Genomic DNA, 14,160 nt, shown 5'->3' on the forward strand with positions numbered 1-14,160 from the left:
TGCTCCTCTAGTGTCAAATTTATCCCCTTTGGTTTCCAGGAAAGTGCATCTGTGTGTGTGCTTGTCAAGCATAACGAGGAGATTCCCTTGAGGAGACTCAAAATGGCAACTGGCAAATAGAGTTGAGGTTCATGTGACCTGGTACCGCGAGAAGCACACATGGTGCTGAATTAAGAACAATAAGAAGCTTTAGGGACTTGAGTGTGCACAGCGTGAATGTAGTTGCAAGATTCATGAAGCAATATGATCCACTTAATGGGTATGCAGGTTCTAAATTGAAAGCTTCAATTTGATATTTCAATCATTACACACGATTCCTTATCTGAAATCCAGTGCTGTCGGCTCTGATTACTACAAACTCTTTTAAGTATATGTTTTATTTACAGTATCTTACATTTCTATAAGCGATACTATTTTTATTTCTCTTCTTGGAGAAATGTAATTTATTTTTTGTTTTTTTACTTCTTGGGCTGGTGCACTGCAAAAGTAAACACCCCTATCAACCCTGCCCTGTGCCCAGACACAGTCTTTGTGCCTCAGCAATGTCAGGATGAAACACAGTCTGTCTTCCGGTGTGAAGGACAAACCGCCTGGTCTGTGCTGGGCAGCCAATGTTAGCTGCACACTAAGCAGAGTGATGAATATATTATATGGACTGGTAGCTGAACCAGTGAAATTAAAAATGAATGAACTGCTGTACAACAACCAATTTAGAGGAAATGGGGGCTAGAGAGAATATGCTTCTGTTTCCTGCTGGAAGTGTGAATGTGTTTATTTGTAAAGGAGTGTAGTTCCACAGCTTGTGTAACATGAACCATTTCAGCTATTCAAACAATTTCTGTACCTGTGCTACATATATACACAAAATAATAATGGTGTTCTGTTTGGAGTATTCAGTTATTTCAATTGAAGTAGCTCATACTTTGTTGTTTTTACATTTTTAAAATTAGTATTAAGATATTGGCAATATGTTGGACAAATGGCATACAAGGATGTGCAAGGATTACATCAAGTGTGTTCATTCGTGTGATCTACTAACCTGATAAAAGTAAGGGTTGGGCTCAGATTCTCCCACCCCATTGAAGTCTTCCACGTTAATTAGCTGGAAATCAAACGTCAGGCCAGGGTTGGGCACCTGAAACTCGGGAAGTTGCTGAACGTGAGGCAGGTTTCCCAGGTGTTTGTAGCGCCAGTTGTACAAATTGCACAGGCTGTGAGATAGCAACACAAACACGCATTAGGTCACATCTGTGTTACTGTAATACAGTTTCCCTGACAGGACCACTGGAAATTTTAATCAATCAGCACAATCAGGGTTCCCACAGCTTAAGGCAAGGCAGATATATTTATTGTGTTTAATGCAACTAAAACTGAAATGCAAGATCAATTTTACAGTAAATAAAGAAAAATATTGCAATTTCTCCATTCTAATTCAATTTCTGGGGGTTAGAAATAACCTCGCTCAGTTATTTAAACAATGCAGCACATCTTGGGCTGAGCTATGTCCTGTGAACTAACATCCCAAATATCTGGACTGGACTTTTTTTCTCACGTCAAAAGAGAACAAGCAGATTTTTTTTCCTTCTTGCTTCATACAAGACAACTGATGCACAAAACGCCAGATTTCAGGCATTTGATCTTTCTTCATTGGTGTTGTCATTTTTGTGCATGTTACCATGATAACAGGTGTTATTCTGATTATGTTGCTATGCTCTGCAGTCTGCAGTCAGAGAACAGATGGGCTCTTCTCAGTAAATCCAGTAAAGGTATCATTTCCCAACTCTGGCTGTTTAAACAGAGTCTGCCTGACCATCCTGCTTGCCCGGCATTACTACACAAATGTTTTCTCCATTACCAAGCAAAAACATTTCTTTTGACAAAGGCTCAATAACTAAATATACTAAAATGAACTGATTTATCTTTAACTGTTTGCTAATGATTTGGACATTTCGCCATCGCTGTGGCCAGTCTGAAAGTTTTTTTTTTAGCAACAACAGTAAGAGGTCTCATGGTCATTGCTTAGACTGCCTTACCTAGATTTAGCTGCTCAGGTTTAATGCAAACTTGAACATTCTGAAGCAATAAGTTTGAGTTTTTTTGAATCAAGGTTAAGACCACTGACTTGCATCCATAAAATAAAGCACTGTAAAGCATAAAGGTATATAGAAAGAATAATTACTATTAAATTACTATTCAATTATGTTTAAAGAACTGTTTCCGAATTACATTTAAACATTACGTTTTTTTTAATCCTTGTGAGCCCCTGTGGGTAGTGAGATTGTATTTTGCTTGGTGACCCACCTTGCACGTGCACGGCCCTGTGCATCCAAGTCTATTGTGGGCACACCTAGGCGCACAAATCGGGTGAAGAGAGACTGCTCCATGTTGGAGTACTTCTGGAAAGCCATGTTCTTGATGACTGGGGGCAACTGGTGGTGGTCGCCAATCATGATCCAGCGCTTTAGCCTGCTGTAGCCATCCTCTGGGTTCTGCAGATAGAGGAACATAAGATGATCAAGCAGTAAAAAATAATAATAATAATAATAAAATAGAGATACTGTGACAATATACAGTGATCAGTGAAGGTGCAACAGTTAATTTAGGTTTACATTTTAATTTCCAAATCATCATCTGGCATGCTTACTCTAACAAACATATAATGTGTCATACTGTAAAATGCAGTGATGTTATTTGGAGCTGGACCTCACAAAGATCTAATATCCCACCCATTGTCTAAGATTGTTTTAAAGTGTGATCACTGGTTGTGTTTGAAAAGCTGGTAGTAAAAGGGAAGTGGAGGACAATGATCCTGGCCAAAGCCTCTGACTGGCACAGTGGTGAGGAGAGATAATGAGGAGTTCTGGCAAGGTTGCTGGATAGGCTGGTGTGCCTAATGATCTTTTCCGTAAACAGAAATTACAACACAGAATGTTAGTCATAGCTACCAGAGACCAACACCATTTTTATGGAGCCCATTAGGAAAACCTTAATGGGGAAAGTCAATTTGAAAAGGCTACTGATGTAAAGATTAAACTACACAAACCAGTCACAATGACAAATCCTGGCAGGTTTTGTGAGAATAATTTTTCAGTCAAGATTAACAGTCAAAACAAGTTAGCATTTCGGTTACCTGTAGTAATAGAGGGATGAAAGTCTCAATTTCCAGAATCTGTGCAGCTTCTTCCATCAGGATGTTGTCATACTAATAAAGAAAGGAACAGCTTGATGTAACTTCAATAAATAAACTAACTGCATCCAGACAAAATACAACCAGATTATTGGGAATGTATTTTTAAACTGACAAAAGTCTACCTTAAATCCCAGCTCCACTAGGTCGTGACGTTTGAGTGCAGCGTGTGTGCAGGTCATGGCAATGATTTTGGCTTCTTTCACTAGCAGATATTTGGAGCGATCTAGTCCACTTCTTAGCAGCTCGAAGGCCCTGAATTCCTTTTCGGATAGAAGAAAAGTGATACTCAGGAATGACGTCACAGAGCTATGTTATAAACCAGATTGATAGGGAACAAAAAAGTAAAATATTATCACAAAGAATTAAAATTGCTGACATTTATTCTGTATTGAGTCATTTTTAAAGGTTTTTTTCATACTAGTGTGGGGGATGACTTTAATGAACAATTAGTATGACAGATGATGGCTAATATAAAAATCTCTTGTAACATAATAGAATCTTAAATTTAAAAAAAGCACATTTCAATATTCAGAAATCCAGTCAGCACACATCACGATACACTGAGTGGCTTATCTTTCGTCCAAATGTTTGAATTTCTCCAACTGACTCTACTTTTCTTTGCTGAATTGCCTAATTCAAAGTGACACCCGGAAGATGAACCACAATTCTAAACTTCAACAAAGTCATGATGGACATCTAAATGACTGGAAACTTACAGTACTCCACTTTTTAATGAAATGTATAATTAACATAATCCCTCTGCTTTCTTCTCTCATTAGAAGTGAGTGTCCTCTTTTTCCATGATGCAGTGATAGAGACTAGCCAGCCGCAGGGCTCTCCTGTTAAGTATGTGGGGTGTATTTTGTTTTTCAGTAGCTGTGGCTTGAGGAGCACTTTAGCAGAGATTTTCTTACATGGGTTACACTATAAAGGAAAATTTGGGGGATTTTGTAACCCAAAAAACAAATCAGTTCATTTCAGGGTGGTGATATGATGACACTACAGAAAGCTGTGGGGGGATGCACAGAAGAGGAGTAATGGTAAACAGGCAAGCTATTTTCAGGTTGGTACACTAGCTCTGGAGGGTAGGGATGGAGGAGAGGAGACTCGGACAGCACCATGGTATAAATATTTAATGTGTTACTATTTTAGCATTAATATTAAACTAATCAAAACATGGAATATTGATGAAGTCTATTTTTAAACCCCATGGTACCAAATGAGTTGAGGAGTGATATTAAGATTGTTAGAATTCATAGAAGTTGAAAAAAACTAGGAAAAGGGAACCAAAAATAAGTTAAAAAGTGGAATGAAACGGTGGAATTGCAGAGGAGTAAACAGCAGATGTCTATACATGAACGCAGGAGGCACACTGTCTCCCTCTCTCTCTCTCTGTTTGCCTAGCAATACATTCTTAGGATATTCCTTTGACAGCTTATTCAAAACTGCTTTTACATTTGAAAAGGTAGACAGATAAGCATATTCAGCACAATGTTGCTTCTGCTACCCTGCACCACACAGAGCAATACTTCTTAATGGGTGTACAGATTACACTGCAGCATGGGTGAGGCTCAGGGAGGAGGGAGGTGGGAGGAGGTGCTGTGATGCAGTGATACAGAGGCCAGCCAGATAAATCAAGGTCACAACACATGTTGGGATATTACCTCTAGCCAATAACTTTTTTATTGCTTTTCGGAGACCACCTTGGTGTTCCCATAAATCTGAAATGTTTTTGTTATCCCTACAGAAACACTTTGATGGGCTCAGAAGGAATAATAACAGACTTTCAGCTGTGTTTGAGAGCGTGAAGGGGTGTGAAAAAGAGTGACAGAGAAAAACACAGAGCCATGAGCATATCTATAGGCATAACATGCAAGGCGGAATTTTAAACTCAGAATAAACACATCCAGGATTGTGGATTGTCACTATTAGCTGACAACAGTCTGTTAATGTGGGGGCCAGGTAGGCAGTTACTTGTGCAAGAGAGAATGTGCAATACCTGGAAAGACAGCTGGTATGAAAATAATCAAATACAGCAGGTAAAGCTTGTAAAGTTGCTGGCCCTGTGATCTTCTTACCTCCAGCTGGGTAAATATTTTCTTGATGTGGCGATAGCAGCCCTCTGCGATGTCCATGTCCTCCTCATATGACCGACCTTTGAACACAGGCTGGGGTGCATTGGAAAAGTACTTGTGGAAAGGAAAGTGTGCAGCAACAGCCTCCACCTCCACGTTCTTGCCCTGTTTTGGTTTTACTTTGCTCATGTACTCTTCCCAGCGGGATATCACCTGTTATGGGGAGAGACAACAGTCACAGAACACCCTCTCAAAGAGTCCCAGTAGTGATATTTAGTATACACCCGAGAATCAGGCATCTATGTCTTATTCGGGTTTGAGTTGCAAGTGTTTGTCACCTTCAATAGAGTAAATCTTTTCTAGCAAGCTGTAATTGCTTTAAAGTGGGCTGTTATGCATGACAGGTGGTCCTGAGATTATGCTGAGAGGAAAATCACACCTGTTCACACCAATAAACTCTTAAGGGTCTGCAGCATTTTATTTGGGAGATTACTAATTAAGGGTTTCAAAAAGTAGCCTTACTTAGCCACGGCATTCAGAAAATGACCAGGGGTATTTTCTCACATGAGCGATGTTTGTATGTTCTCATACAACATTTGTTTTTGGACAGCAGAAGGAGGAGGACTGCCAATCTTAAATGGCTCTGCTAAGCTTAAATTCAGACTATAGAAAAATAGATAAACAAGCAAAAATGAACAAATGAGAAGCAATAGGCTCACTCTTGCTGAGGTGCTCCTGCTGAGTATCTAATAACCAAACCCAAACAGCAGGGTAGCTTATTTCTATAAATACCCCTTTAAAAAAACAACATTAGGGATAGCATTAATGAGTCTGCTAGAGGACTGAGCTTAATTGCATGTTGAGTATCTGTCTGCACAGATTATTAGGACTACCATGGAAACCTTAATGATATGTACAAAGTCACTGTTATCAACAATCACTCACATTCACATGAATAATCAAGGAAGTATGCTCACGGTCAAGTTATCACTACACCAACAACCTCCTGACAACATCTTCAAAAGACAAAGAACTATACAGTTGGGTCTGAAAATGTCTGAACAGTAACACCGTAATTTTGATCATTTTGGTTCTGGATGCCTACACAATAGATTTTACCTGAACAACTGAGATTCAATTACAGTCTTTAATTAGAGGGGTAAACAAGAATATTTTTACACAACATTAATTTAGCCCTGACTGAAGGTGAAACCTTGGACTTCTGTGTCAAAAATGTTTATTTTTGGAATTGTTCTATTGAAACTGGGGAAATTGTAGTAGGTAATTGCTAGCAGTGGAAATTCTCCTGCAGCCTGAGGGGACAGTAATGATGAGGTGACAGGAATAAACAGAAAGCATTAAGGGCGTTTCTAAATATTTATATTCTTGACAGAAAGAGCAGATTGCCAGGAGAATGGAAACTTCAATAATGTCTGCATTTCATTCATCAACTGTCTGAGGAGGAGGATGGTCGTTACAGAAATCCATTCTAATTATTTCTGCAAAATATCTCCTTAACTCCATCTGAAAATCTATTTCAAAATCTCTACACAAATGGTGCTTAATGCTTAATAGAAGGATGGATCTGAAAGTGGTTTTTCCCCTTACTTAAGTCACACACAAAATGAATAAAAGATCAGAGTTAGAAGTACATCCAACATTACACGTGAATTTTTTTTCTATATCACAGAAACACATGTACTGCCTTTTCTCTGCAAGAACAGACATGGCACGGCAACATTTACAGCATTTACAGCCTCAAAAACCAGGCCCTTCTGTTTCAAATGCTGCGTGGTCATGAGGTTATATAATAATCCTGTGACAGCTTTGCCCTTGACTTCAACTTCTGAGTGCACCAAAACAACACAAGTCATATCCATAACTGTGTGTGTGTGTGATATCAAAACAATAAAGCAATTGAGAAAACTGAATTGCTTTCTATCAGCACAGTAGTTTTTTAGAATGTTGATGCTGATGTTTTGAGTTTTCCATCCTGTTTCTCACTGATTACTGTCTTTTAAAAATTACCATTTGTTGCAAGTTTATCAACATCAAGGCCAGATACCAATTTTTTGGGGCAGTGAAAAGTATCAGATCTTTTTTCCCCCCTACCCTGAGTTCCTACAGGTGTTTCTGACACTGGAGGATAAACACAGATGTCTGCAGTGGACAATTGCCTATACTTGCTAATTTAGATTGCAGCTATTCACAGTCTTACCTGGTAGAGGTAGAAATGTCCAGCAGTCTCACAGGTATAAGAAACATCTCCTGGGACATCCAAGCTCTCCTGTAACCTTCCCACCTCTCGGAGAAGCTCCAGTCTTCTGGCCAGGACGTAGTTTACCCTTCCATATCTGAGGAGAGCACAGGAGTGTTAGTCAACAATCTAAATGGTTAACCCCTGTAAAAATAAGAAGGCAGTTGAAACAATGAGCCAGCTATAACAAGCTATCACAACATGACACAAGAGTGATATTTAATCTAAATCACACTTCCTATATACACCCAGAAAAAAAAACATGGCATAATAACTAGGGTATGTTTGATTAGTTACACTAACGTTCAATGGCCGAAAATTAATTTGTACCACATAACAGAATTAGAGATGAGTAAAACTGTTGTACATAGCAGAGGAACATCTGTTTGCTCGTCCATATTTTTCTGTTAGCGCTGGCTTTCAATTTAACTGCTGGTTTTGTAGTAAAACTTAAATAATAAATCTTATTTATATCATCCTGATTGGGTTTTATGTATGTGTAAGGTTTGAGGGTGTATTTTTAACAGGCATTTAAAAAGCCATACCCTCCAATCTCCAGGAGAAACAGAAAAGTAATTTGTAACAAATTGCTTTCTACATAAATCCAACAATGGTCATGACCTAAACCAGCATGTCTCGTGACCTGCATGCATGACTCATAGCAGCGCGTAGTTAAACGTACAATTGAGCAATAAGAAAACCTCAGACTGCAACTTATGGCAAACATGTGAGACAGGGTCTTGTGATTACTGACTTGACTGTGCAGAATATTGGCTGTCTGATTATGGTCACCTGGGGATATACTTCCTTTTCTACGTTCTAACATACATCTCATTATGCAGCTAAACAATACTGCTGAAAAATGTCATCAGATGGCAGTGAGACAACAGACAGGAAGAAGGAGGGGTTACCGGGTAACACTAGAGGTGAACACTATTTTTAGACCCTCTCCAAAGATTCTCGGTCAGCAGATGACTCAAAGACGATCACACTGCTCTGCCTTAGTAAAATTAAATAAAAGTGAGAAGTGACGTTGCCTCTTAGGATGACACACCTGTAATACACTCACCAAAAGCCTAAAATAGATACAAAGGTATAGTGCATGTGCAATGTACATTAATCTACAAGTCTGTCTTAGTGTTTTCGTAAACTCTGATAAATGTAAAACATCTGAATGAGAATGGTGTGTTTCATTTTCTGCCCTAAATTGGAATCATAAAATGATCTTGACAACCTGGGATGCAAATGTAGACCATCCAAAACTAAACAAGGGCTTCCTTAAGCCATCACCAAGATCCCCCTTCTAAAACTCATTAAAATGGCACAAAATTTTTCATGAAATGCATGGAGGCATTGTTAATTAAGGCTGTAGCTTCCCTCTTCGTTAAGCACTCAGAAAAGCACTGCCGTCTATTTTTTATCTCATGTACAGTGTTAATTAAAACTCTCTGGCTCTCTCCTCATTCTGGTGTCAGTGGGGTGGAAGAAGTGTGGAGTCGGCATGTTGTTGTGAGGCAACTGGGCAAGCGGGAACATGTCGACTGCTGCTAGCTAGCTAGAGCTCTTTCTTTTATGTCTGTGTTGCTGCATAATTTAAGAACGCATGAGACTGCCTTCATGTGCGGATGCCCAGTTTCCATAAATCATCATTCATACTACAGCCATGCACTCCCAGTAGACAGCAGTCATACAAAGGGTACAGCAAATGAGAGGCATGTGTAACTCCTCCCTCGCTCCTTAAGGAAAGCTGAGAGCTATAGGGTGCAATTTGCTCAATGCCATGGATGGATGAGATGGTAATTAACATTGTAGGGTATAAGAACACTTTAAATAGTAACAGCATAAAAAATGTATTAAAATTCAGTGACACTGAGCTATTTATATTCAGGAGGTGGCAGGAGAGCGCTGCCTGTGGTGAAAAAAAAGTTTCCGGCTGGTACATTTATTAAAGTGTTAAATACATTAGTGATTATATAAAACTGTACATGTTTTGAGTATTTTGTGATACTCTGGTTTTCTGAAGTGTGCCATGAGTACAATGACCCCCACCTACTTTTGCTATCATGCTATCTTACTACGTCTCAATAGTACTGAGTCACTATCCTTAAAGGCATTAGACATACTAGGAACAAGCATATATAAGAGAGTTGGGAAACACTGGGACTTCCTTATGACGACCAGTGAGTCTTATCTATGGTGTGTTCTGTGTCCTGCCTCCATTTTTGCATTTACAGCTAGTGTTAAGCCTGGGTGGTGCATGTATTTGATTATACTCAGATAATGTCAAATCACCACTGATTTAAAAATAAACGTTCCTAAGTTTTGGGTATTTTGATTCATTTATGAATTTATTACACTGTTGATAATTCCTAATTAAACAGATCTTTCTATTCTTGAAGTAGATTAAGGACATTACTACTGCTACTTTTCCATCTGACTTATCACTAATGATCTTAATTATTTATTTAAACACTTCTTACTATGTATTAAGTTATTTACTTGACTTCTATAGTGCCAGCTCACAACATGTCATCACCAGGTGCTTTTTATCACAGCGTACGGTAAATATCCTGTAATATTAAGGGAAACATGCAAATGCTCCAAACAGTGGTAAATCCATATAATTCTCTCTACATGGCCTGCTGCTATCTTATTAAAATTTATTTTAAAAACTGGGGCAGAACCAACCAATCAACTGTTGTGGTCCAGAATAGCTATGAATGGGTTACTTGGGCATGTACTGCTTCTAAGTGCATGGCTGCTGAGACAGATCCCTTAGGCTGGTGGAAAGGACTGAGAGTCCAACAATGCCTAGTGAAAATAAACCAGGTCCAAAGCCTGACATATGAGAGTGTAGCAGCCTTGTCAGTGCATTGACTCAGACCTACGGTGTATGTGGGAGATGGCATTAATGGATGTGAGTTGCCTCTGCAATTTAGATACACTGTAACTCTGAGACATGATTTCCCACAAGTGATGGTGCATTCAAGAAATATTCAGTTTTCACATATGCAGTACTGTTTGGTTAGCTGTACCCATTTGTCTGTTATCTTCTTTGCTCACCTGCTGAAATCCTTCTCAGTCTCCAGCTCTTCCTCTCCATGGCCCAGACGCAGAAGGTGGCGCTCGTCGATGTCTAGGGCCATGATCTTTTCAAAGAGTTGGTTCAAAGCCTGATGTGGAATGAAAAAAAATCTCTTTCATTTGTATGTAATATACTTATGTTAAGTCAGTAAAATAATTTGGGAGGGTGTGCAGAGTCTTATACAGGAAAATAATTATCATCAAACTATACTTCTGGTGTTTAAGGTTCCTTCTGTCATGCTTCCCCTTAGTTTAAAGCAGCTAAAGATTACTTTATGATTAAATACTGAGGGGAAAAGACCAAGGCACAAGGGAGCTTAGCTTTTAATTTCTCCTCCATGGTTAGAATATGACTCTTGCCTGATTAATGGGCAGTTCTGAGAACAAGCTTTAAATTCTCTTGACAACTTTACATTTAGTTGATCGATGTGTTCTAGAAACTTTTCAGAGATCAGACTTGCACGTGGAGATGCACTCTCCCTGCGACTGGGGAGAGTGTCCGCCCTATGGAAGACATCCTGCATCGTCCCGGTCCCCAAAAAGAATCGGCCCAATGAGCTGAATGACTTCCGACCGGTGGCACTGACGTCACATCTTATGAAGACTCTAGAGCGGCTCTTCCTCAACTTCCTCCGACCACAGGTACAACATGCCCAGGACCCACTACAGTTTGCATACAAGGCGGGTGTCGGAGTGGAGGATGCCATCCTGTACCTCCTACACAGAGCCCACTCACACCTGGATGAGGGAAAAGGCACGGTCAGGATCCTGTTTCTTGACTTTTCCAGTGCCTTTAATACCATCCGGCCCTGTATGCTTCAGGAAAAACTGAACAGGATGGAGGTGGACCCCTGCCTGGTGGCTTGGATCTCCGACTACCTCACCGACAGACCACAGTACGTCAGGCTGAAGGACATCACGTCTGACACTGTGGTCAGCAGCACAGGAGCACCACAGGGAACTGTGCTGTCCCCTCTTCTCTTCACCCTGTACACCTCTGACTTCTGCTACAACTCTGAATTATGCCATATTCAGAAGTTTGCAGATGACACGGCCATCATGGGGTGTATCTGGGATGATCAGGAAGAGGAGTACAGAAGTCTGGTGAGGAACTTTGTCGCATGGAGTCACACAAACCACCTGCAACTCAACACCTCAAAGACTAAGGAACTGGTTGTGGACTTCGGGAGGTCCAGAGAAGGTCCACTGCCGGTTCAGATAGAGGGGGAGGAGGTGGAGGTGGTCAACAAGTACAAGTACCTCGGGCTGTGGGTGGACAATAAACTGGACTGGTCATGCAACACAGAGCACCTGTATAAAAAAGCCCAAAGCCGACTGTACTTCCTCAGGAGGCTGAGGTCTTTTAACATCTGCAGGAAGCTCCTGAGGATGTTTTACCAGTCGGTGGTTGCTGGAGTACTTTTCTATGCTGTGGTGTGCTGGGGGAGCAGCACAGCAAAGAGGGACTCATCCAGGCTGGAGAAACTGATCAGGAAGGCTAGCTCTGTGGTCGGCATGAAGCTGGACACTCTGGTGACAGTGGCAGAGAAAAGGACATTAAAGAAACTGATGGACATTATGAACAATGCTGGGCATCCTCTGCACACGGCCATAAACAATCAGAAGAGTCTGTTCAGTGACAGGTTGCTTCTCCCCAAGACAAGAACTAACAGACTTAAAAACTCCTTTGTCCCACACGCCATCAGACTGTTTAACTCCTCTCTGGAGGGGAGAGGGAGGGGAAACAGGAGGACAAAGGAGGGGGGAACAACTAAGCTGTAGTGCCTCTTCACCTCACTGTACAATACCTTGTGCAATACTTTTTGTAAATAGTCAACAGTGCAATAGACTCAATACTTGAAATGTGCAATTCACTTGTATTTTTATTTTTATTCCTATTTATTCTATTTATCCCCTTTGTATATTTTATTTATATTTGTCTCTGTATTTATATGTGTGTGTGTGTGTGTGTGTGTGTGTGTGTGTGTGTGTGTATATATATATATATATATATATATATATATATATATATATATATATATATATATATATAACAATTCTGTAACTGTAACTTCGGTCGTTGCTGTGCTTTTTGGAAGTTGAATTTCCCAGAGGAACCCACCCGAGGGATTAATAAAGTTCTATCTTATCTTATCTTATCTTATCTTATGCTGTGTGCGTATATGGAGGGGAGTGTTGACCTGATTTGAATGTGTGACTATGAGGGTCCTCTGCTCAGGGAAGTTGTGATACAGGTTTGAGATGATCTGAACGGCAACATCGGTCTTTCCAGTACCCGGTGGTCCCACAACCTGGAGGAACGAAGTAAGAATGGGATTATGTCAGAAGAAATTAAGCATTTTAACTGTAGGACATAAAAAAAATAAGAAATTGGAAGTTAGGTTGCAAAGGCAACGTTTCTGTAGATTACAAAGGTAGACCTAAGCCAGTGGTATCCACATAAAGGTAGGGAACATAGCTAGCGAAACAAAGAAGAAAGTCGTAGGAGGAACAGAGAAGGAATAAATATTTTCAAGCCTCTCCTGGTTTACAGGTTATCATGATAATAAGCTCCAAATTTACTTACCTGGGGGGGAACAGCACATTAAATTTACTAAATTAATATTCATGAAACAGGTTGGTCTTAGTGTGGGTCTCTCAGGTGAGTAATCTCTGCTAAAATTAGTAAGCACAATTACACATTCATGCATAAATCAGTGCGTAATCAGCTCCTTCGTTTCTCTACATGAAAGCTAGGCAGACCAGGAGGTAGTGTGTGCTTGTTATGGCTGCTAATGACTGTGACATATGCCAAGAAGGAAGGTTAGAAGGGGTGAAGTGAGTGGCAGATGAAGGCATGCATACAGAGTTGTTTTATGGCTCTGGTGATAGCCTTCTTCCCATATTTACCTCAGCTAGCTGTGCAATAAATAACTCTGATCCCACTGCCAGTTTCCAGTCACCACAACAGAACAGCACTCTTGTCACAACAGTGTGTTAAACAACTTTTAACATAAAAATAGCAGGTTGGGGTGAAATTTTTGTGGTTGTGAATGTGAACTGGTGGCTTTAATCCTATTTTGACTATTTCGCTGGTATAGTCAATATGTACTCCTCAAAAGTACACAGAGAATTTTAGTGAAATTTGATGTTTTCCATAAGTATACAAGACAGGGATGAGTTAGTTGTTTTTTTTGTCAAATACATAATAAGAAAATATCATTTTAAATAGATAGCTTCCACACAATCTTGAAACTAAAATCAAACACTGGATTCTTACCATTGTTAGACCTGGCTGCATCCCGGCTCGAATGGCTTCAATTTGAGTAGAAGTGAATGGAATTGTGTTCCTGTAAGACATGTACATGCTTGAAATTTATGAATCAAGTAATCTGATACTGAATACCCTTGGAAGCATAAACCTATTTGTATTCAAATGACTTCATTTGTTTTTCTAAGAGATGCTTTGTGCTGCAAGTGTTGAGATGCATTTGGAGACCACACTGAAAGATTGCTAAGTCAGGGCCTCCCCACAGACATGCTGTTGCTATCAA

The 14,160-nt window shown here is 39.9% G+C and overlaps 1 protein-coding gene across 2 annotated transcripts in view; it reads right to left on the reverse strand.

Annotated features, from left to right (window-relative positions):
* The window catches only part of aqr (aquarius intron-binding spliceosomal factor), a 47,020-nt gene that overhangs the window by 13,229 nt on the left and 19,631 nt on the right, over positions 1-14,160 (reverse strand). For both annotated transcript variants that reach the window (XM_080870880.1, XM_080870879.1), the window contains exons 23-31: positions 13,887-13,956; positions 12,808-12,918; positions 10,586-10,695; positions 7,484-7,619; positions 5,269-5,478; positions 3,313-3,450; positions 3,131-3,202; positions 2,302-2,489; positions 1,040-1,211 (exon numbers count right to left, since the gene is read on the reverse strand). In XM_080870880.1, coding sequence (XP_080727006.1) covers positions 1,040-1,211; positions 2,302-2,489; positions 3,131-3,202; positions 3,313-3,450; positions 5,269-5,478; positions 7,484-7,619; positions 10,586-10,695; positions 12,808-12,918; positions 13,887-13,956 — 1,207 coding nt within the window. The remainder of the gene's footprint in view (positions 1-1,039; positions 1,212-2,301; positions 2,490-3,130; positions 3,203-3,312; positions 3,451-5,268; positions 5,479-7,483; positions 7,620-10,585; positions 10,696-12,807; positions 12,919-13,886; positions 13,957-14,160) is intronic.

This window comes from Rhamphochromis sp. 'chilingali', assembly GCF_963969265.1.
Source record: "Rhamphochromis sp. 'chilingali' genome assembly, chromosome: 21".
Classification (NCBI taxonomy): Eukaryota; Metazoa; Chordata; class Actinopteri; order Cichliformes; family Cichlidae; genus Rhamphochromis; species Rhamphochromis sp. 'chilingali'.